Source organism: Pseudophryne corroboree, chromosome 6 (genome assembly GCF_028390025.1).
Source record: "Pseudophryne corroboree isolate aPseCor3 chromosome 6, aPseCor3.hap2, whole genome shotgun sequence".
Taxonomy (NCBI): domain Eukaryota; kingdom Metazoa; phylum Chordata; class Amphibia; order Anura; family Myobatrachidae; genus Pseudophryne; species Pseudophryne corroboree.
In genome coordinates, this window is record NC_086449.1 from 56072631 (window position 1) to 56097572 (window position 24942).

Consider the following 24942-nt stretch of genomic DNA (forward strand, 5'->3'; position numbering starts at 1 on the left):
ACTTACGGTGGATAATAGGGATGCAGGATTTAAGGATGATCCTTGGTTTTACAGAAGAAGGAAACAAAAAGTCTTGATGAGAGAAGAAGGCTTCAGTTCTTCATTTCATATTGTTTCAACTGGTAAAGCCTATAGGTTAGTCATGCATGTTTCATTGGCAGGTAGGTCTAGTAAGTAAATACTGGGTGACATGTTGTAGTGTAAACATTTTTTTACACATCTAATATATTAGTTAAAAAAACTACTTCTAAGAGAATTTGTAATTTGTAAACTATGATGGGACTGACATTGCATAATATCAGAAATATAAGAGCTCCAGCTTTTACAGGGTGAATGTATTTACAGATAACTCACTAAAGTCATTTGTGAATACGATAATGGCTCAATAGTCAGTTTGGCTGAAAGGGAAAAATCCCTATTGCCAAAACAATGACAATAAGATGTATATCCAATTGGGCTGGATATTTTATCTACAAACATGAACACGGATATTGCAGCCAATTTTCTATTACTTTGGCATGTACACTTTTGATTGCCATGCTATCCAATAGAAAAAAAAAACGGTTGCCCTATTTCTTCCAGCAAACACCTGCAGGAAATATTTTTTTAAAAATTGAGAAACAGACTGTACCCCCCCCCCCCCAAAAAAAAAAAATGGTGACAGTATAGGCTATTACTGTTCCAAATAAAAATATTTATCACATTATAAAAATGCTTCAAATGCCTGATTTGTGTATTATTATTATTATTATTATTATTATTATTATTTAAATAGAAATGAATAAAATGAAAAAGTTGAAAAAAAAATTGAAAAATAGATTTTGGGGCAATTTGAAGCCACTTAAAAATGTTAATAATACATTTGAAAAAATTATTTGAAAAATCATATTTTTAAGTTAAAACAAAGACTTTAGTTATATTTGGGGTGCATAATAACAATAAAAAGTTGATTTTGGGGTACATTTAAGCTACTTTTTTTCACCCCAATAATGATATGTAATTATTTGCCCAATAAAGCTAATTGAAAACTTCCAATTGCCTAATTAGTTATTGGGATGATGTGTGTGTGTGTGTGTGTGGGGGGGGGGGGGGGGGGGGTGAGAGCTTCTGAACCAAATCCCGTTATCTTTACCTTAAAATAGGGATTTTTCACAACTTTACACACTCTCTGAAGCACCGAGAAAAAACCTTACGGCTGCAGGAAAAACATCACTGAACTAGAAAAAAAATAGCTTACAGTTGGATATGCCCCTAAAGGGCAAATTAACTAAGCATTGCTGCATTGGTTTTTCAGGGGTTTTGAAACATCTGCACATCGCCGGGAAATGAAAGCACCAAACTGCTGTAGTTACTATTCAGCTGTTTTGATGAGTTTTGTAAACTACTGTCGATGTTCATCTGTTTTACATAATTTTTGTGTGGGTTTTTAAAATGGGATTTTTACCATACCTAAATAAAACCGATAAAAACATCTATCTGCCCAGTCAGAAGTAGAGGAATAACTATGCACTTATAATAAAGGGAATTATTATGTATTAAAAAAAAGTTTAGTTGCCAAGGATATTTGAATTAATTCAGGGGAAGGAAGGGGGGTTGCTGAATTCAAAAATCAAAGTGGTTTCATCATAGTTATTGAGATAATTGCTACCCTCAATTAATAGAGAACTTTGCTATAATGCGTGCATCTGGAAATCTACCAGAACATTCTAGAATGTGAGGCGTGAATATTCTAGGTGTTCATTCCACGATCATTGTAGGACATTGCCTCTTTGTATAAATAAGTGATCGACCACTGTCTTTTGACAGTAGAGTGGTTCGCGTTGTCTGTTGTGTTTTTCTTGCTTCTCATCAACATATCACAAAAATTAGAGCCAATCCAGCAAAACGGAAGTCATATTCGGAATCAGCACCACAAAGTCACCCCAAATTTGTTCTAATATGATTGCCAATAAAATGTGTGTTGATCAGTGTGTGTTATTTCATTAATATATTAGTTGAAAAATGATTGTTTACTTTTATTAAAAGTCCAATTTTATTTATTAATTATTTTAAATGGCCAAAATTAAGTAATTGTTAACTGGTATTTTAAAATGTATTTTAATGATGTGGGAATTTATTTATTTATTGATAAATATAAAACTTGTGTCCACATCATAAAATAATAATTGCTTTCTCATCGTTACAACCATTTAAAAAGAAAACAATGAATAATTGCTTAATATTGCCCCACTAATGTAATTAATGGTCAAAATTGCAAATAAGACAAAAAACCCACAACTGATGCTTAGTATATCTATCTCTGGGAGGTAGATGTACTGAGCTGCAGGTTTTCAAAGTTACTGATTTTTTTTACCATATACAGTAGTCAAAGATTTTTAAAAATGGCATTGTTATTAAAAAAAGAACACAATGGGTTTTTATGAGGGGGCAATATTCATTATACTGGTATAGCCTTAAAATATTAAATGCTGTCACAGTAATAAAAACATTTTTAATTGGTAATTAATAGTTAATATTGTCCCTTTCATATATTTAATAAAATTATTTTGCTATTTTCCTAATATATTATTAATATAGTATTTCCCCCATTAAGAAATTATCAGTGTTATTTTTTTTTTTTATTCAATACATAATGATTGTCCTCATTATAAGTTTATTGTAGGTGTACAGGAGGGCATCCAGTCAGCATATAGGCATTTGGGATCCCGGCAGTCGGAATACTGACCCCAGAATCCCAACACTGTTTGGAATGCTGATGCCAGGATCCCGACATGGATCAAAATGCTGGTGTCGGAAACCCGAATTCCAGCATTCCCAAACATAAGTATGCTGGGGCTCCATAGAGTTAAGCCACAGAGGGTTTAATGTAGGTTGGATTTAGGCTGGGAGGGAGGGTTAGGGTCAGGCTGCGGGTGGAGAGGGTCTGGATTAGAGTGGTAGAAGAGGAGGTTTAACATACTTACCTTCCAGGTGTCAGGATCCTGCACGTCGGAATGCCGCTGTTGCTATTCTGACCGCTGGCATCCCAAATTCCGATACCATTCCATACAGTAGGTGTATGTTGTCTTGCTTTAATGTGGAGGACAGGAAGTTGCATCACTACCTTCCATTTGTTATTTAGGAAGTGTCTCTGCAGCCATTATTCAGCATGATGCAGAGAGTAAAGACACACTTCTGCAGCTCTCCAGAGTCCTGTGGTGATTTGCACACAGACCACTTTACATGTATTGTGATCCCTCTCATTCAGATTGATCAAACAGTGCAAACAGCATGCTTTTTGAGCTATCTCGCATGGCACAACCATGTCATTTTTCTGTCACATTTTACGGCAGCTGTGCTTTGGGTTCTAATCCCCCTGCTAAGTAAATCTGGGGTTTCTTTACTTCGAAAGGGAAAAACATTGATGGGGCTTCAATATTTTATTGTTTTGTAAAGTTTGGATTTTCAGATGGATTCTGGAGGGTTGGGCTTTAGTAAATAAAACAGGATGCAATCCCACCAGTAAATTACAACCTCCTAAAATTGCAAAACCACTATTAAGTGAAAATACCTTTAAATGTGGCACTTTATGTATAAAGCTTAATCGACAATAAAAACAAAACAAAACACAACTATACCTGAATGAGTATACAGAAAATAATCCATAGCTTACCGGAACGTTATCTTTGCAGTGACTCTCTGACTCAACTAGAGCAATTAAGACAAATGCTGTCAGCGAGGCATCAGGTTCTGTATTTCCTGCTCCACCCTACGGAGATAGGACATTTCCTCACAAACCACTCCTAATGACCTACACACAAATCTAAGGGGTATATTTACTAAAGGTTGATTGTCTTTTTTATTTTTATTTTAAACCAATAAAATAAAAAAATAATCTAAATTGATGTTTTGGTTCAGGGACTAAAACACACATATACTAGCCAATTATTTTTTTCATATTATTTCTTTAAAGTTAGTAAATGTGTGTTTTAGCCCTATAATCACACTTCGATTTAGATTGATTTTTGTTGATTTAAAAGTGCAGAATATCGATCTTTAGTAAATACAGCCCTAGGTCTCCATAAAAATAAGTGTACATTCTCACTTCATCAAAAACTCTTACGGTTTCGGCCACTTAATGTTATTCTTAATACAGTCCATCTACAACATTAACTACCTCATCTGTGCAAGCATATTCCAGCATAGGCCTGAGCTCTTGGACAGTCATTTCCTTTACTTTATCATGTTTTCTGGGAGCTCTTTATGCAATAAATCTGGTCATAAAAAAATTAGTTCTAATTATTCAAGTATGACATATATGTGCATAGAAGTCCTACTGGGTCATCTACTTCACCAACTCAAAATACACCTTCTGATCTTAGGGTTCTCCTTGCCCATCTCTAGACTTAAAGTAACTTGTAGAGTCATAGATTGTATGTTCTCAGCATGTTCTTCTCATGACCAGTTTCATCCTAAGAACCCAAACTTACCACCATCTCCCCATGTATGACTGGGGCATCCTCTTTAAAGACTCCATTTGGTAGTTGTTTCTCATCAGAAATAAGCCAACTGACGGCACCACACAGCACATCTTTTTCTACGTAAATCAGCTTGTAGGCCATGGAGAAGACCTTCACCACATAGGCCGTGAGCCTGCCGGTCAAAAAAAGAAGTTTAGGGAAAGATGAAAAGACCGGAGTTTGAGGGAGAGATGAAATGGCAAATGGTGCAAGTGATGTAATGTGGAGTGGTAGAACAATACACATCACTCACCAGGTACTGGCTGGCCGGTTAGTAAATGCTGAGTATGAGTTATCAGGTTTACGGAACACCATCTGTTGTACATATCCTGGAATACACAGCATGTTACATTCATTTAGGTATGCTTTTACTAAAGGTCAAGTCCTCACCTGCTAATACAATTCTTTCTCACTACCCACCACCGTACACTCACCTAGCTTGATGTTGTTAATGGCCTCCAATCTACGTTCTACTCCAATTCTATCCCACTGGTTTGTGGTGTCCAGGAAATGGGTGGCAATCACAGTTGGAGTCATGCTCATCATGACTTGCTCTCCACAGCCAGACGGCACAGTGATCAAATGTTTCAAGTTGGCACCATCAATGGAATTGTCCAGTGTTTCCCCCAGAAGGCTTCCTGACAGTGTGACAAGCACACACATTTTACATTAACACTGCGTTTGGCCGGGGGACATTAAATGTATTCATCAAAAGGCCAAAGCCTTGTCTGAGCAGTCTTTGCTCATTTGTCTTAAGCAGGCTGAATGAAGAATGACCAAAATTGTGCACAATTCTTAATTGCACAAATCTGTTCATGTGGAATGCAGGCAAAGAAAATACAGTACTTATGATAATCACCACTTGACAATAGAGGCATAACATCAAATGAATGTAAAAAAAAAAAAAAAGCAAGCAAAGCCTAATTTCTGCCGGAAAAATGCTAACAGTTGTGTCCTTTATTACTGTGGTTTTGGTCATGCCACATCCCGTGTGACTGGGCCACCTTGAGCATCTTTTTCACAAAAAATGTGCATCTTAGTCACCTTGATTAAACATCTGGTTGTGACAGAACTGTATTGCTAGTGTACACTGACAACTGGGGTGTGTGACATTTGTACATCTGTGTGCGACTAAGTCTGAATCTGTGTAAAAAGGGCTCCGATGCAAACAGCCCAGGCATTTCCACACGCCAAGTTCTATTGTGGTTACCCAGCAATTTTATACTCATGTGCGGTTAAAGTTGAAGCCTATGACACTGCAAGCAGCATTTAACTGTATCTGCATTGATGGTGACTGATGAGTCAATGGGGGTGTCCGCTGCTTGCTATAAGATTTTGGCGCATGGTAATAAAATGGTAATGCCAGATAAGGCTACCATTGTATTGTTTTGTGGCAAAGTATTATTAGTCATACCCAGCCAGAACATCGTCAGAACTGTGTTCCTCCCCAGCTGGCAAAGTACCGCCAACCTCCTAATGGCCAACTTTCCTTCAGAGGAGCGGTAAGTTAGTTATGAGCCTCAATGTGTCAGGAAAGTGATATTCGTGCTGTAGGTCTATTGAACCATCCAGAGCCCTTTGGTGTGTTGAAAATGAAACTGTATTGTAGAAGACAAGGATGATGGACTATAAAAAAAAAATAGAATAGTCTAAAATTGTGTACTTTTGCATTCTCATATAGTGATGTAGACACGGGATTCTCATCATTTTTCCAGGGGGAGGAGCCTAATGACACAATCTGGCCCCTCCCCATCACCGGCCTCCTGTATCTCCAATCCAGACTTCTCCTGGAGAGATTTTTAAAGTAGGTAGGTATGCCTAAGCTGATAGAGACTACCCCATGTATGTCCCTTGTGTAACATAATGTCTAGTTTAGATTTATTTTTGTGAAAAAACTGGGATTGAGCATTTCACTATATTCACATTATGGTGAACAGGTCCCCAATATCTGCTGGAAGACCAGGTAATGTTGATCGTTGATGGTACTGTAGGTTTGTAAATTTATAAATACCGTCAGTGCCGCTATCATAGTAAGCATCCCTGTAAGTGGCAGTGATTCTCAATGGTATATAGTGGCAGTAACAATTTTTATTGATAAGTAGGCCCTTATGATGGTCTCAGCATATAATAGATTGTAATAAATGACACACACAATTGACAGACGCCGTTGTTTAGAACCTGCTGCTGAGACGGATTGGGAAGTAAAATAAATAGATGTTTATAATTAGACCTGTGAGGTTCGGTTCTTCAGAAATCCAAACCGAACAGAGTACCGGCTCTGATCTCCACGCAGTTCAGAATTAAAATTTTAAATCCGAATTTCGGGTCTTGGATTGAAAATATTATATGATTTTAGCTGTTTTTATTTTTATTAATTTTTAAGAAATCCAAAACTCAAGATTCGGATTTGAAATCTGAATTCCAAACCGAAACACTTGAGGGCGGTTTTGCCAAACCAAAACACGAGACGCCGTGCATATCTCTACTTATAATGGATACTGAACTTTAAATGTTTAAACTGAAGCAGTATATGAAAACTGATCCATATTGTCTTCGGTGTCTACTCTATGTCATAACAAAGTACATACTGTAAGCTCCCAATAACAAAAGGACAAAAGGGAAATGTCATGCTTCAGATCTGCTGACCTTTTACACTGACATAGGTCTCCGCTTCTGTGTTGGGTACAACATCCTTTGGTGGCACAGGATCCACTATTAATTCCTGGACGCCGGGAACTGCAAGAGATCAGTTGTAGAAAACATGGATTAGGTGGGGGTTAGAGGTGTTATGTACACAATATAGGGTAGTACTTCTGCGATCTAGGGGTCTATGTACTAAGTCATGAAGAGAGATAAAGTGGACAGAGACAAAGTACCAAGCAATCAGCTCCTAACTGTCATTTTTCAAACACAACATGGCAGTTAGGCACTGATTGGCTGGTACTTTTTTCACCATCCACTTTATCTCTCTTCAAAGCTTACTACATAGACCCCCCCCCCCCCCCCCTTCCCCTTCCCAGTCCTCTGGACACGGTAACGGTGCATGATTTCCAGATCTCCTCACAGAATCAAAAGTGAAATAGTCATCTCCACCTGTGGATCTTTAAAAATGTGTCAGTGCGTAATAAATACTCCTGTACTCCAGCAAGGAGATATAGAAAACACGCACTGTTGGTTTGTCCGGAGGACTGGATTGGAGAAGCACTGTGATTGGGTGATAAATTGGGGAATAAGCTTTGGGAGATAGCAGACGGCATGTCACCTTAGGTATAAGCAGGTATCTTTGAAAGTGTACAACACGATGGTGAAATAGAAATTAGAAGGTTTCAATTATTAATTTGTGGACTTCAGAGGTAGGACAGCAAGAGAGAGTATGAGTTACTGTACAACTCACCCTCTGAGCGTTGAGGATTCAGGATGATACTCTGGATATTCTTAAGTATTCTCATCCCTTCTGGCTGTGAAAAAAAATAAAATTATTATTATAACTGGATAAATGATGGGAGATTACACCTCAACATTTCCATAAATGGAACATGAAAGTAGTATAACTTGTTCAGTGTTACCCTGATATTAAGCTGTAACTCTGTTATAAGGTAAATTAGACAGCTGTAGGCACATTCTCCTTGTCTAGCTCCCTACCAAAAGCTGAAGTTGAGTCATTGAGGGCTGATGTATCATGCATAACATATTGTATGTGACACAACCCGCCACTTATGCGTAGTGGTGTCTACTACGTCTTCTGCATGAATATTTATGAATATATAAACACTGGACAGCTCTTCCCTCTCTGGAGATTTGTACATAAAGGTCATAGGCATCTACAGGCAACGTCATTTATAGATGGCGTTGCCTATAGGATACAAGCTCAAAACTGACAAAAAATGGGTCCGTGCGGAGTGGTGCTCACTTCTGATCTTCTGGGAAATTTTGGCAGAGTCATCTGATCCGGCGACTCCCATTGGGAGTGTCCTAACCTCTATCCCTAACCCCGCAGTTTAACCCTAACCCTAAGCACAGTCAGCCAAGTATAAACACTTTCATTCATGGGCCTAGCTTGCCGGATTACAGAATTAGGGGTCTATTTATGAAACAGTGAGAAGTGTGGATAAGTGGGCTAGTGAAGAAGTTGGCCATGGCAACCAATCAGCTTCTCTGTACAATTGTATAGTATGCAAATTATAAATGTTACTTCAATGCTGATTGGTTGCCATGGGCACCTTCTCCACTGACTCACTTCTCCACACTTTTCACTGTTTCATGAATAGACCCCTTAATGTCTAATTTTTCCCTTAGTTGAGTGGCACAATTTCTTTTGGTGGGACTGGGACCTATTGGTGTAGTCAGCAGATGATCACACAGGCCAGAAGTGGACGGAAATTGTTCCCAGTGATTTAGGGTGAATCATTATTAGGGATGTAGGCCTAGGGTTCCTTTTACAAAGCAGAGAAAAGCCTTTTATTATTCAACTCATTTCTATAGGGGTCACCACTCTCCCTTTTATTTCACTTATCCATGTAGAAGTATGGAGTAATCCAATGGCGTATCTATCATGGGTGCAGTGTGTGCAGTTCACACGGGCCCATGAGTCCATGGGAAAACCCTCATCGCCCACTTTAGACTCCGGGGCTGATTACTTTGCCTGAGCAGTGTGGCTCTGTATGCTTGACTCGTGTTGCCAGCCTTCTACTGATATATCAAGATAGATGGCGCCGCACAGAAGCAAACATCGACTGACACTGTGCCTGAGTCTTTGTTCTCTTCTGTGCATGCGTGATCTTTGTGAATATATCACAAGACAGATGGCGACAATTTTGCTGGCTTCACCTCCTCATGGTGCATGTCTCTGCATGTGATGGGAGCAGGGATGGACCACCAGTCTGAATCAGCACCGGTATTCTTGTGCACACACGCCGCAGGCACGTGTGGACATGACAAGGAGTTGCGGCCACTGCTTACAGGGGTGTGGCCTAGCGGCACCCCCCTCCTCCTGGTTTTTCTGTATGTGGGGTGGCCGAGCAAGATGCCAGGAGGTGGAGGTGCTCAACCAGCCCAAGTCTCTGAGTGCTGGACAGCTGAGCAGGGCACCAGGGGTTGGATCTGCTTGGCCAACGCCTGGCTCTTTGTCTGCCGTGTGGCTGAGCAGAACTGTTCGGCCAGGCTGTAATGTCAGACAGGCCCATCAGCCCATCTGGCCTTGATGGGAGTACAGTATCTGATGTCAGGGGTCACTAATATGCCTGTTGCCCCTCTATATCCTTTTCCTCTCTGGGCTGTACAATGCATAAGCTTACAAATTATGGCTGGTGCAAGCACACTCAAGATTAGAGGACAAGACTATGGGAGTAATTCTGAGTTGATCGCAACAGGAACTTTGTTAGCAGTTGGGCAAAACCATGTGCACTGCAGGGGAGGCAGATATAACATGTGCAGAGAGAGTTAGATTTGGGTGTGGTGTGTACAATCTGCAATCTAAATTGCAGTATAAAAATAAAGCAGCCAGTATTTACCCTGCACAGAAACAAAATAACCCACCCAAATCTAACTCTCTCTGCAAATATTATATCTGCCCCCCCTGCAGTGCACATGGTTTTGCCCAACTGCTAACAAAGTTCCTGCTGCGATCAACTCAGAATTACCCCCTATGTGAGCTGTTCATATTACCCAGTTCTGCAAACAGCTAAAAAAAAAAGGCTCAGCCCATCACATGGGTAAGGATTTGTTAATTCTCCCCGGAGGGGGAGTGGGGAAGGGTGCTGTTTATGAATGGCATGGTAACATTTCCAAAGGTGGCACCGATATGATCTCACAGCATATGAAAAAATACTATTTATTCTTTAGAAATGGAGCCCTTAGTAGTTTTTGAGCTACAAGTCCGGTCAATTGGTCGACATCAGCTCCAATGCTGTTTATTGCTTGGTACTTATAATATGAGAGCTTTTCCCTGACACAGGACTTTCAGTAGTAAAGAATGAAGAAGACAATTACTTCTGATACTTTATAGCGCAAACATGATGGTGGAGAAGTCATTCACCCTTGTGCCCATTACTCACCACGACCTTCAGACTTTTTACTACTCCATCAGTGATGGAGTATTCCTTCACTGATGCTTTCACCTCTATTTCAAGGTTCCCAATCTCTAGGGGAACAACGACAAATGGAAGAACGAGAGTACCGTAGGGTCCGATGATCACTTCCTGGCGGAAGTTGGCTTCTGCTGTAGACGAACTGCACATCTTGTTGTTGAAAATCAGATCTACCCGAACCTGTAAAATGATCCAACTGGTTATTTAGCATTGCTCAGGATCTCTGCAGACCCAATGTCATGAATAAATATCAGATTTTCTATTAATAAACAACATCTGGTGCAGTTTTTTGGGTGTCTGTTTTGATGAGAGGGTATCTTCCAGGTCAACTTTCAGCAGAGTACATCAATTCGTGGCCCAATCTCCATTGAACAACAATCCCCCGGTGGGCTTTTAATGAAGTCCAGCTAGAATTATATTTGTACATTTGAACATTTGAATTAAATGTAAAAATCTGTATGGACTTTTGTGGACAATCGTAATCAAAGTCTAGTGCCCTCAGGTACATAGAAGATTTTTGTCCTTAATTGGTGTCTACACTAGACTTTTTGGCTTCTCGCTTGCACGCATTAAAGGGAACATCTCATGTCACTGTCCAGCAATAGTCTGCAAGAATTGCTGGGCTCCATTTGCCTTGCTACCATTTCTGCATGGAAATATCTTGGTGAAACTGCTCACCCTTGTCACTTACTGCTCCACAGTTCGATGGAAAGAATATCTATGTGACATGTTACATCCCATGCATTTATATGCCTTGATGAGGTTTTCTACCAACTCCTTGTAGTTCTCTAAAGTCAAATTCACTATCGCTAAGAAGTTCATGAATCTGAGGACCAATAAAAACAAACATCTTCCTTTATTTTAACATAACTTAATCTGGGAAATTATGAAGTGAGGTACTTGAAAGCCTGATCTGTTTTGTCCATGGCTTTGACAAAGTTCTTCACCAGGCTCAGTTTTATGTGTATGGGTGTTAACAAAATCATGTTTGATTCAACAAGTGGTGGAATCTGAATGTTCTTCTTCCCTGGCTCCAATGATGGACGAAGTGCCCAGTCTCTGTTGACTCAGTGGGAATTTCTTGCATGACTGTCCCATTCACATACAGTAGGAAACAGCTTAACTTTGTATATCCACCCTGCAAACCCATCACAAAAGCAACAACCTTCAAATTGCCACAGAGCTGCCACTGATGTTGGTCATAGTTTATGCACCTCAACAACTGCTTTATGCTGTCACTAGTTGAAAGCCCGTCAAAATGATGGACACCAGGGACGGATTATAGGGGTAGTGGGGGGTCGCTACTCACACAGGAGCTGTCGGGTTTCTGGAAGTCCTGCAGCTGGGAGCTGGGGCTCTGTCATGCTGAGCGTGTGTGTTTGTTAGTGTAGCACTAGCCTTATATATTTTTATATATATCTATATATATATATATATATATATGCTGTATATCTGTAATGGGCAGGCTATAATGATGCGGCACTATATACACCAGTACTGGTACGTGTAAGCTCGCCATTCTCACACAAATTCTGGCTAGCACTGGGGTAGAGGACACCAGTAGCCACCAGCAGCTGGCTGGAGGGGTCTGGGCATTGCCTGCGCGGGGTGTGGGAGGGGCGAGCACAGGACCCCAGCCCTCCATCGGCATGCAGTATAAATAAAGCAGCTGACCGGTTATCTGCCTCCTCCTCACCTGCATCATCTATTGCCCAGGCACTCTACTCTGATTGCTGCGGGACTATCTGGTGGTTAATGCATCCGTTTCCTGGTTACTGCTGCTACTTGTTGCCGAGTCCCGAGATGACAAATAACCTGGGGTTACAGCATAGTATATGGAGGAGGGGGTGCTGAGTATGCGGTAAATGGTGGGAGCAGTAAATGAAGGAGGGAGGTGCCCTGTATATAGGGGGCACTATATGGAGGGGTATGAGGGTCCAGTGTGTGTATAGGGGCAGTAAATGGATGGGGGTGCAGAAAATGGAAGAGGATAGGGGTGCAGTGTATATAGGGGCAATATATAGTGGAGGGTGCAGTGTACATAAGGGCAGTGTCGCTGAGAGTGGGGGGCAGCTACTTTTTCCTTGTCCTGCTGCCCCCCCCCCCCCCCATACCCAGTTTTAGGCTGCGCAAGCAGGGAGAGAGAGCAGCTGCAGAAGCACTGTCCTTTATCCCCCCAGCAGCCTCCCCCACCCTCCAATGCTCCTCACCCAGCACCCCACCCTGTGCAGCACAGACACCTTAAAAAATGTTTGCTAAGGAGGGGGCTGGCCACACCTCCCTGCATTGGCCATGCCCCCTCTGAGTACCTGGGCCCAGCACAGCTGTGAGCGCTGCTGCATAAGGAGTATGTGTGTGTCCGTGTCCTGAATGAGCTCCATCGAGCGCCCTCCAGTGGCCGGCAGAGGTGACTTCATTGAAAAAATCTGCATCTCTCTCCACTGTCCCTATCTGTCCCTACCACTCCACTCCCTATCTGCCCCAATTCCTCCCTCCTCTCCCTCCCCCCCAGTCCCAATCTGCCCCTACCCCCCCTGTCCTCTCCTTCTCCTCCAGTCCCTATCTGACTCTAACCCACTCTCTACCCCTCAGTCCCTAACTGCACCTACCCCCACTCTCTCTCTCTCTCTCTCTCTCCCCAGGCCCTTCTCTCCGTATGCAGCAAGTGTGAAACAATCTGTAACACCCCCCTGCAGTATCACTTTCACTTTCAGCTATCAGTCATTTGGGTCAGCCTGGGTTCTACAGTTTTCTTTTTATTATATATTGGTCAATAGTTTCCTCCAGCCCCATGGGTTATTAATATTATTTGTTGTTTTTGTCAAACTAAACTGTGATTCATATTAAGTAGTTTGAGTTTTCACCCTCTCAAATATACTGTGGTAAATCCGGCAACTTGAATGTGACAACCATTAGCGATGTGTGGACATATGGCAAAAGGTCCAATATAAAAGTTGGTTAGAACATTGCACTTATTATTAAAAAGAAATATAAAGACTAATTTATCAAATACAACAGTAAAACTACACAGAGAGTTAAAACATTTACTGTGCAAAATAAAATATATTCCCACCCCCCATTTCCACACTGTACCTCGATTTCAAATTTGACGTAACTGTACAGGACGGCTCGGATCTCCACCTGCTCATTACGGACCACAGAATATGGAAGCCGCAGATCAATGAAGAAAAGTTTTTTGACCAGCAGTTCGTAGGGTTTAGCAACACAAATGCCTGTGAGACAATGTAAAGGTTCCATGTTAGTTCTTATACCTGCATTGACGTCTTAGGGATGTTCCAGTGTTGGCCTTCTGCGTGTGTTATGGCCAAATCCTGCCGTTTTTATCAACACCGAACCAAATTCAGGCCTGCGTTGTTTACTAATATGAGGACAAGCCCCTTTCCTCCCGTCAGTAACTGAACCAATGGTGAGGCTCTTACCACAGCGTCAACTCAGTCGGCAATGCGAGAAGGATGTTAGTGTTGACGTAATACCAGCGTTATTGGGGTGTCTCATGCCACAGTGAAAGCAAGCTAAAGGGGGGTGGCTGTCCCTTTCTTTCTTAATTGCTATCTGCTATTCGATAGTAAAATTATTTGCACTTTTTCTAATTGTTTATTTGGTCCCAATGTGTTCTCTGTATCCTGAATTAGATAAGGATAACTTATACAGTTTACTGAAACTACCACATGTTAGAAAGGATTCTGTCTGCCAGTCAAGCTGTACAAAATGAGTACAGAGCTGTATGTATGGGTGACAAAAGTGTGCCCGGTGTGTCGCATTGAAGCAGCTTTAAATGCACTGAACCCTTTATTAGTACTCTCTGCCACTATACGGTGGTCACTGGGCTTTATGCAACAATACTGTATGTCTGGCTGCTTTAAAGCACCATCAGCACCACGGCTAGTGAATGCCTTTGTAGATGAGGCTCACCAGATATTAGAAGGGACAGTAAATGCTAAAAGCTAAATATTTGTTAAATAAATGATAGATGGGCAGACTTTGTGTGCATTATGCTAGTCCCGTCACAGGATCATACAGTAATCCATTTGTTTAGAACATTGTATCTTATAAATTAGAGATTTTGTTTTGTCATTTGAATATGGCAAAAACACCCAGTGGTTCTATTTTGCAAATCTATCCGTTGTGTTGTCATTTGCTGGAAACTCTTTATCATTGCTTATCTAGTACTTTCTTTCTTGCAGAGTCTACCCTTACATGAGATCAGGATTACGCAGGGGAGGTGTTTGATACGCAGTGACCAGTTCAACAGGTCAACACCATAGCGTTGACAGGGTCAATTTTGACCTTTTGACCTTTTTGACTGTTGTCCTTTCGACCTTGTTGACCTTTGAAACTGGTGACTTTTTAATTGTTGATCTAAAGCTGTCAACCTAATGGCTGTGGATCTTTATAATGTCTATCCTCTGTGTCACACCCTTATGCAGTCCTCCGTCTCTGTCATTGATGGGCAACAGGTGACCCCCCAAGCCTTCACCATCAGCCTCCAGTTCCTTGCTGCTTTGTTGTCATTTTTGTTTTTTTTTATCTTTTAATGCTTCATTAAAAAGGTTTACTGATGTATTATTAGTTTATTACAGACAGGTTTCTCTTTGATTGATTGAGTAAATTAAATTAAACTTGCGACTACGATAAAGAGAAATGGGTGGCCCCCTTGAAAGCTGGAGGCCAGCCCAGTGCAGCCCCAGAACTGTATCAGTTTGCCTATCACTGGTCTATACCCTACTTCACAAAACTGTACCAACTAGAGTGAATAGTCAGAAGGATATTGCGTTACTTACATCTCTGTCCTCATACACTTAGGGGTACATTTACAAAGATGGGAGTTTTATTTAAGATGGGATGTTGCCAATAGCAACCAATCAGATTCCAGGTATTATCTTCTAAAGGTTCTAGATAAATGAGAAGTAGAATCTGATTGGTTGCTATGGGTAATATCCCATCTTAAATAAAACTCCCATCTTTGTAGATTTATCCCTTATACCTTTTGCACCATGGGGGTAATTCCAAGTTGATCGCAGCAGGAAATCTTTTAGCAGTTGGGCAAAACCATGTGCACTGCAGGGGGGACAGATATAACATGTGCAGAGAGAGTTAGATTTGGGTGGGTTATTTTGTTTCTGTGCAGGGTAAATACTGGCTGCTTTATTTTTACACTGCAATTTACATTGCAGATTGAACTCACCACACCCAAATCTAACTCTCTCTGCACATGTTATATCTGCCTCCCCTGCAGTGCACATGGTTTTGGCCAACTGCTACAAAATTTCCTGCTGCGATCAACTCAGAATTACCCCCCATGTGGGGTGAGACACATAAATATGTAGAAACACAGAATGTGACGGCAGATAAGAACCACTTGGCCCATCTAGTCTGGCCCTTTTTTTTTTAACCATATTTTTATCTCAAAACTTATTTGATCCTTATTTCTGTGTAAGGATATCCCAAGCATGTTTAAATTGCTCTACTGTCTTAGCCTCTACCACCTCTGATGGGAGGCTATTCCACTTGTCCACTACCGTTTCTGTGAAGTAATTTTTCCTCATATTTCTCCTGAACCCCCCTCCCCCCCTCCAGTCTCAGTGCATGTCCTTGTGTCCTATTGCTTTTCTTCATATGGAGAATGTTTCCCTCCTGGACTTTGTTAAAACCCTTGATATATTTGAAAATAGAAACAGATTCCCATGCTGCATACGTTTTCCTCAATTTTTTTACTTTTTCTCCAACTTTAGGTGGTAGGGGGCAGTGTAGCAGTGAGGTCTAGACATACAGATGGGTCCATGTTTATTTTGACCTTTAATAGGATTTACTGAGACTGGGCAGTCGGACTTAATCCCCTGCTGTATTGTTCTCTGTAATGTAGTGAGGCTGAGAACAGTAGATGAAGGGTTTATGCTAATAAACCATGTTGTGCCTAGGCGCAGCAAACTAGCCAAGATAACTGTGGACCCATCTGTATACAGAGACCAGTATACAATCACTCTCTTACAGAAAATCTACAGGAAAGTTAAGTTCTAGATACGCTTTCTTTCAGAGTATATCAAACAAAAAATTAGACATCGTATAAAGGCTGCAAAACAGCCCCATCTGGATGTACTATGTACCAGCTGAATTTTCTTTTAATTGCCCCCCTGCAGAGATCATCTTGACTTGTTTGACCTTTCATTGGCATCATTTACAGTTGAATAGAATGTTGGGGTATCACACTTGGCATGGGCCATGCTGTTGAGTACCTGAATTTGCAGAAATGCTGATCGCCAAAAATTCCCAGGTGGTGATTGAATCTGGTAAGTGTGCATTAATGAGCTTTGATGAATCCCTGTGCGAGCAGAAAAACAGATAATAGAGAGTGAGCTCAACGGACACAAGGGCAATAAAATCAAGATCACAAAGTGTGCTTAACACAGGTCAGCGAAAGAAACCAGAGTTATCCCAGAGATGCTGGGGCTGCAGCAAACATTTGCATCTATGTACTAAGCCTTGGAGAGAGATAAAGTGAACGGAAATAAAGTACCAGCCAATCAGCTCCTTACTGCTATGTTACAGGCTGAGTTTGAAAAATGACAGTTAGGAGCTGGTTTGTTGGCATCGTTATGGGGGAGGAGCGGTATCAGCGCATGTTATGTGCACTACACTGCTTCTCCGCCATGTATGAAGGCAGCGGAGTCTGCGCCGCTGTCCTTATCTGCGCTGCTACCTAATAGATAGCAGGCAGATAAACGTGGGCAGTGTATGAACGCTCAGCATCGCTGCAGGTGGCGATGCCCATTCACCACAGCAGGGACAGAGCTGTCCCTGGCTGTGGCGGGTGCCGGCTCCGGAGTGTGCAGGGGATCTCGCGTGAGTAGTGAGATCCTGCGCAGGCGCACTGGAGCCGGCCGGGACAGGGAAACACAGAGCTTCAGCACTGAGCTGAAGTGCTGTGTGCTTGGGGGACTTCACAGGAGGGGGTTTTGCTCCCCCCGCTTCGGCAGACAAGTTGGTACATTCTGTTGATGTCCCTTCCTGCTTTGTCTCGGTAAAGAGGTGAAGCAGGATGTGTTATAGCGGCATGATCCGTGCCACTATTATAAATTTACCCCATAGAGTCATAGACCCATATGTATCACATTAACTTGTGTGCTTGATCCAGGTTACGTGGATGTCACAATTGGCTTCCGTATTCAGGAGCAGCGACACTCAGTAAAAACATAATGTTCTCTACTATTTTTTCTAATTCTGATAGCATCAAGGGGGAGAAAAACAATACATACATACAGTATGTACAGTGGTCACGCCCAACAGAGGAGAACCTGTGAAGTCATTGGCCCGGATTCTGAATTGGATGCAATTCCAAAGGCAAAGGCTTCCCGTGATTATCAGCAGATTGCGCACACGCCGCAAGGAGCAACTGCAGTCTGTGCATATGCAGAGGCAGGCATACATATACTGGGTATCCGGACTCCAGGTCGACAGCACAAAGGTCGACACACTTTAGGTCGACACCAATTGGTCGACACACATTAGGTCGACAGGGTCAAAAGGTCGACAGGGTCAAAAGGTCGACAGGAACAAGGTCGACATGGAAAAAGGTCGACATGAGTTTTTCATGATTTTTTTCTTTTTTTGAACCTTTTCATACTTAACGATCCACGTGGACTACGATTGGAACGGTAAAGTGTGCCGAGCGAAGCGGTAGCGGAGCGAAGGCACCATGCCCGAAGCATGGCGAAGAATGGCGAAGAAAACGACACCAAAAAAACATAAAAAACTCATGTCGACCTTTTTCCATGTCGACCTTGCTCCTGTCGACCTTTTGACCCTGTCGACCTAATGTGTGTCGACCAATTGGTGTCGACCTAAAGTGTGTCGACCTTTGTGCTGTCGACCCTGAGTCCCAGACCCCATATACTGTACCTTGACCATACCGTCCAACATTTGGGAGATAAAGACTTAAAAAAGGGACGTGGCCTCACACTGTGACACACCCCAGTTCCATCACTTGGGGAACGTGTCCAGTACTCCTGGAGATGCTGGGCCGACGCTTATGTTCCCTGCACCACCAATGCAGGTCCAAGCTGAATAAAATCCTTCTGGTAATTTTGGTTCTTCAGTAGGCACACACACAGTTTTGATCCTTCCACAGTGGATGCCTTGACAAAGGACCACTGTGGAGGGATCAAAATGCATTGGCTGTGTGTATAGAAGAAAAAATAGTGAATTGCGCTCCCCAATTAGGGTATGTGTCACTAATTGTAATGTCCATCCAATTTGCAAAGGATTGTACTATATTCACTGTATCACGTTTGGGTATCTTCCGTTGTATCCGTTTTCTTCAGATACAGTACCTCTAATAAAATTAGAAAGATGCGCCTTTCATAGCGTAAAACAGTTTTTTTTTACATTTATTATAAAACCATAAAGTTCATAAAATGACATAAAATGATTTAAAACTCTGCCTGTGTCGACCAACGCGTTTCAACAATCAGTTTTTTTCAAGGTGTAATGGTGGTTGTTAGGCCTTCTCTATTTATACTACTTCTTGTATTGGAGAGGCCGTCTGTAACCGGTGACAACTGTTAGGTTATCTGTTCACAAAGAAATCCTGGACTACATATCCCAGGATTTCTTTGTGAACAGATAATATAACAACCACCATTACACCTTTAAACGCGTTGGTGGACACAGGCAGAGACTGATACAGCGTGGAACCTTAAAGGGCTTGACATCTGGACCGTGGAGGAGTTATACCCAGGACTAACCCTTTCATGTGAGACATATGCCTTGTACAGGCCCACCCTGGTACGCAGTCACTCCGTATGGTGGTGGATAAATCATTTTATGTCATTTTATGAACTTTATGGTTTTATAATAAATGTAAAAAAAACTGTTTTACGCTATGAAAGGCGCATCTTTCTAATTTTATTTGAGGTATCTGAAGAAAACGGATACAAAAGAAGATACCTAAACAAGATACAGTGAATATAGGCCCTCATTCCGAGTTGATCGGTCGCAAGGCGAATTTAGCAGAGTTACACACGCTAAGCCGCCGCCTACTGGGAGTGAATCTTAGCTTCTTAAAATTGCGACCGATGTATGCGCAATATTGCGATTACTAACTACTTAGCAGTTTCAGAGTAGCTTCAGACTTACTCTGCCTGTGCGATCAGTTCAGTGCTTGTCGTTCCTGGTTGACGTCACAAACACACCCAGCGTTCGCCCAGGCACTCCCACCGTTTCTCCGGCCACTCCTGCGTTTTTTCCGGAAACGGTAGCGTTTTCAGCCACACGCCCCTGAAACGCCGTGTTTCCGCCCAGTAACACCCATTTCCTGTCAATCACATTACGATCGCCGGAGCGAGGAAAAAGCCGTGAGTAAAAATACTTTCTTCATAGTAAAGTTACTTGGCGCAGTCGCAGTGCGAACTTTGCGCATGCGTACTAAGCGGATTTTCACTGCGATGCGATGAAAAATACCGAGCGAACAACTCGGAATGAGGGCCATAGTACAATCCTTTGCAAATTGGACGGACATTACAATTGGTGACACATACCCTAATTGGGGAGCGCAATTCACTATTTTTTCTTCTATATGTATATTTAAGGTTTGTGGTGACCTGGTGAATAGCTGCACCCCTTTAATCTTAGCGCAGATAATATACCGTTTGTTCGATTGGCTGTGTGTGTCTACTGAAGAACTAAAAGATGGATCTAAGATAAGTTTTTCAAGAACCTCTAACTTCAACTATTTCTTGATTTATTTGGATACTTTGAACTAATATATGTTATATTTGGGTTAGAATTGGGTGAGATGTGTTCAAACTGAAATTTAAATTGCAGTGTAAAAATAAAGCAGCCAGTATTTACCCTGCACAGAAACAATATAACCCACCCAAATCTAACTCTTTATGCACATGTTACATCTGCCCCCCCGCAGTGCAACATGGTTTTGCCCACTTGCTAACGTTTTTGGTTTGCTAACAACTCTGAATAACCCCCAATATCCTTATTTGAAAATTCTTATTTCAGGTTACAATGACCTTGATAGAAATTGGTTATATGTGTCGTCACATTGTTGTATTAATAAAGTATTTAAATTCCGCAAGAATACTTGTCTCCAGTGTATCCATTGAATGTTATCTAATATCTATCTGGACCCTTAGTAAATATTACTTCTAGTGGGTTCTCTCGTTGCTTACCAATTCAGTTTTGTAAGGAATTGTTGTCTGCAGAACACTACTTATACTCTATTTAACTGAGATACACTTACCCGTTACGGTCTGTATTCATAGGAAGCGTTTCAACCCTCCACAGCCAGCTCTCAGAAAAAGTACTGCGTGACTGAAAATCCATAGATTCATAATCACCATCAGGGCCCCCGCTCTCTGAGGTACCAGTGCCAATGACGGTTGAACCGGGACGAACTGAAAGAGAGAGAGAGAGAGAGAGAGAGAGAGAGAGAGAACAGTTCTGAATTTCTGAAACAGAGACCTTTCATGTTACAGAATCTGAAACAATAATGTTTATCTAGTATCGTTACACTTCTATTCACGTGATTGGTCTTAGGATGGTACAGTCTACAGTGGGGTGCCTTGAGGTCAATATTTGCATTAAAAACTGCACTTGAGATATCAGTTGGAGACCCCTACTCAATAAGAATCTCAGGGGGACATTTACTAAGCAGTGATAAGAGCGGAGAAGTGAGCCAGTGGAGAAGTGCCCATGGCAACCAATCAGCACTGAAGTAACATCTATAATTTGCATACTATAAAATAATACAGAGCTGCTGATTGGTTGATGGGGCAACTTCTCCACTTGCTCACTCCTCCGCTCTTATCACTGCTTAGTAAATGTCCCCCTCAGTATAGAATTGGGCCATCAAATATTAAGATTGCACCATATTTCCTTAATCGGACAGCATAGCCAAAACCATTCAGAAGTCACTGTCTGATTTGGCGTACTGAGAGGACATGTTGCATGTACTGTATTGCACAGTGCTTCCCTATAACAGGTAGTGGCTGCAATGTCTATAGCAGCATCGTCCCTACTCATTGGCAGAAATTACAAACACTGGGCCAGATGTACTGAGCCTGTAAAAAAAGTGATAATGTGGAGAGAGATAAAGTACCAGCCAATCAGCTCCTAACTGCCATGTCACATGTCCTGTTTGATAGATGGCAGTTAGGAGCTGTTTGGTTGGTACTATCACTCTCCACTTTATCACTTTTCAAGGCTTAGTACATCTGGCCCACAACTTGTCAAATCTGAGCATATGTCAGGTCAGTAACAACGCTGCTTTAGGTATTTGGGGTGCATGTACTAAGCAGTGATAAAAGTGGAGAAGTGAGCCAGTGGAGAAATTTACTATGGCAACCAATCAGCTGCTCCGTACAATTGTATAGTATGCAAATTAGAAATGTTACTTCAATGCTGATTGGTTGCCATGGGCAACTTCTCCACTGGCTCACTTCTCCACTTTTATCACTGCTTAGTACATGTCCCTACCCCTAGTGAGTTTTTATTATATATAACTTGAGTCCTTAAGACCTAAAGTCTTTTATAAACATCAGTCGTTTCTTGATTGTCCATGACTTATCCAGGGAAGGTCATGCTACCTCAGCACAGCGGCTTGGATCATGTATATTATTCTAGTGTGTTCCTAATTACTTCTACTGTGTGATCTGTGGTGTAGGATATTTTACATGAAGTATGTTAATCCCATCAGTCGTGGTCTTTCTGTCTCTTATCTTTGTACACCAGAGTGCAAGGTCTTCTTGCCAAATTGTCACCGCGACTTAGTCTGCAACACCGGTCCTCCATGTAATTCCCGAGACCATAATTGCCAGCTAGATTTGTGATACCCCCACCACATAGCTGTGTTAAGGTTTAATAGGGGAGGGGTATCCCACTCTTGTTAATAATAGCACCCCTATGTACATATATGTAACCCCATACTCATTATGAGCAAATGGGTTTAACAGTAAAAGGTAATGTGCCTATTATATATACGACTGCATGCTCTGATGGCTGCCTGGACATAAAGGTGTTGTCCATATTTTGCATTGGTGACAGTGGACAGCAGAATGCAGAGCCGGGGCAAGGGTGAAAGTGCTAGAACAGCACGCGTCAGCTGTACAGTGTCACGAGGCCCCGGCGGGATAAAGGGGGCTTGTGGGTGGTGGTTAGAAAAGCACTGGGCTCCCAGGTCACTGGGGAGTCCTGTGAGGTAATAGCCAGTGGGAACAGTCCCCGGCTGTCTGATGACAGTGAGGGTACTTGTGAGGGAGTGCTGAGGAGGGCCTGGACACCAAGAGGCGGGGGAACCGACATCCCTGAGGAGAAGGGAAGGGGCCTTCTGACAGGCACTACCAAGGCTCCTATCCTAAATAGGATATCAGTGGGCAGCACAGCCAGATATAGCACCACCAGGGGGTTTGGCTACAATGGATTGGCAGGGGAATCACTACTATTTGCAGACTTGAGAACGGGGGCCAGAGGTGGAGTCTTGGTCATACTAAATGCATGTAGAATCCAGAGCCAGGGGAAGGGGCGGGGAAGGGGGACTGTTGACTGACAGCTGAGCCTGTCAACTCAGCTAAAGAGTCGCTCACATACAGTGTGCCCGGATGCCGATGGTCCGCCTCACCCTACAGCTGACATGACAGCAGCCTCCGGCTCTCACACACACATTGTAGCCCTGTGTAAAGTAGGTGGGTGGAACCATCAGGCCCATGGCTACCATCGATGGTGGAAAGCTATTCGGTAAAACTTGTCGGGAGACGATCAATGATTTTAGCATTGATGGTCAATGGCTTTCCCTACCTTTGTCAGAGCTGGCTGATTTCAGACAAAGAGAACAGTCTTCAGTCTTCACAGTTCTGGTGATTGCTGCTACTATCTTTTGCCATTTGCAATCGCGATTATATGCTAATATGGGCAGAGGGAAGCCCACTGTACAATCATCGCAAATCGGGTCGTGGTGCAATATCTGAGAGCCTCTGTAGACACGCTTCCTTAGCTGCTCTCCAGGGACGCAGGGGGCTCTCCTGTAGTAAGATTGCAACTGCTGATTTATGCACGTCCAGAAAATGCCGTCTGAACGGCCATGACACACCTGCGTTTATCTGACCACTCCCCGCTACCACACCCCAAACACTGTCTACCTGTCACTCACTTTGCAACTGATTCCTCTGTGCATCCTATATTGCAATTCAATTGCTCCACGTGCTCAAATGCATGCACAGTGAGAAAACATTGATCCCTGTGCATACAATAGCCGCTTTGCAACAGCATCTGAATTATGCTCATTGTGCTTTGATAATCCATGCAAAATCCCGATGTGTTTGGAAATGAGCATTGATCTTTCAGAAATATTGGTGGTCTAGGCCCATCCCTGATCCCACTCCACCCACTATATAACTCTCAGTCTGTGGCTTCCTGCTGCCTCCATTCTCCTCCTCACATCATGTCACTGCCCCTGTTACATGCAGCCCAGTCCTCACTGACACATCACTCATCTCCTGATATACTCTGTGCTGCTGGGGACCCTGCTCCTCCCACTATATAACTCTCAGTCTGTGGCTTCCTGCTGCCTCCATTACCCTCCTCACATCATGTCACTGCCCCTGTTACATGCAGCCCTGTCCTCACTGACACATCCCTCATCTCCTGATATACTCTGTGCTGCTGGGGACCCTGCTCCTCCCACTATATAACTTTCAGTCTGTGGCTTCCAGCTGCCTCCATTCTCCTCCTCACATCATGTCACTGCCCCTGTTACATGCAGCCCTGTCCTCTATTCCCTTTCTTACATTATGTCACTGCCCTGTCACATACAGACATGTGCTTAAGTACATTGACAGGTCATGACCTCTGAAAAGATTATTATTATTATTATTATTATTATTATTGTTATTATTATTATCATCATCATCATCATCATCATCATCATCATCATCATCATCATCTTTTATTTGTAAGCTCTTTTAAGCTTTATGTCTAACATATTATGCACTGCTATTCATCAGGTGAATTGTGACACACAAAATAAATATAATAGCATGACACATAAGGAAAAAGGTGGCCCTAAATAAATCAGTTTATAGTCTAACAAATTTGGAAAACACTTGATACATAAACAAGCAGAATAAGTTTTAAATGTAAAGAAATGGATAATCAACTGCGCTCCTTGCTTAAAATCTGGCTGCAGAAATTAAACGTGACTTGTTTTAAATGTGCTGGCGGTGTGGGTATGGGATACCTGCCAAAATCCCGACAGGTGGCAAAAATTGAACTAGCCCTAACCCTCCCTCCCCACAACCTAACCCTCCCTCCCCACAACCTAACCCTAACCCTAC

General features: G+C 42.3%; 1 protein-coding gene across 1 annotated transcript in view; it reads right to left on the minus strand.

Moving 5' to 3' along the window:
• The window catches only part of LOC134936115 (complement C3-like), a 159736-nt gene that overhangs the window by 29900 nt on the left and 104894 nt on the right, over positions 1 to 24942 (minus strand). Inside the window, exons 18-27 of the mRNA XM_063931025.1 lie at positions 20856 to 21009; positions 16840 to 16925; positions 13679 to 13818; positions 10553 to 10765; positions 7894 to 7957; positions 7146 to 7235; positions 4934 to 5137; positions 4753 to 4828; positions 4470 to 4632; positions 3653 to 3748 (exon numbers count right to left, since the gene is read on the minus strand). Of these exons, the coding sequence (XP_063787095.1) occupies positions 3653 to 3748; positions 4470 to 4632; positions 4753 to 4828; positions 4934 to 5137; positions 7146 to 7235; positions 7894 to 7957; positions 10553 to 10765; positions 13679 to 13818; positions 16840 to 16925; positions 20856 to 21009 (1286 nt within the window). The remainder of the gene's footprint in view (positions 1 to 3652; positions 3749 to 4469; positions 4633 to 4752; positions 4829 to 4933; positions 5138 to 7145; positions 7236 to 7893; positions 7958 to 10552; positions 10766 to 13678; positions 13819 to 16839; positions 16926 to 20855; positions 21010 to 24942) is intronic.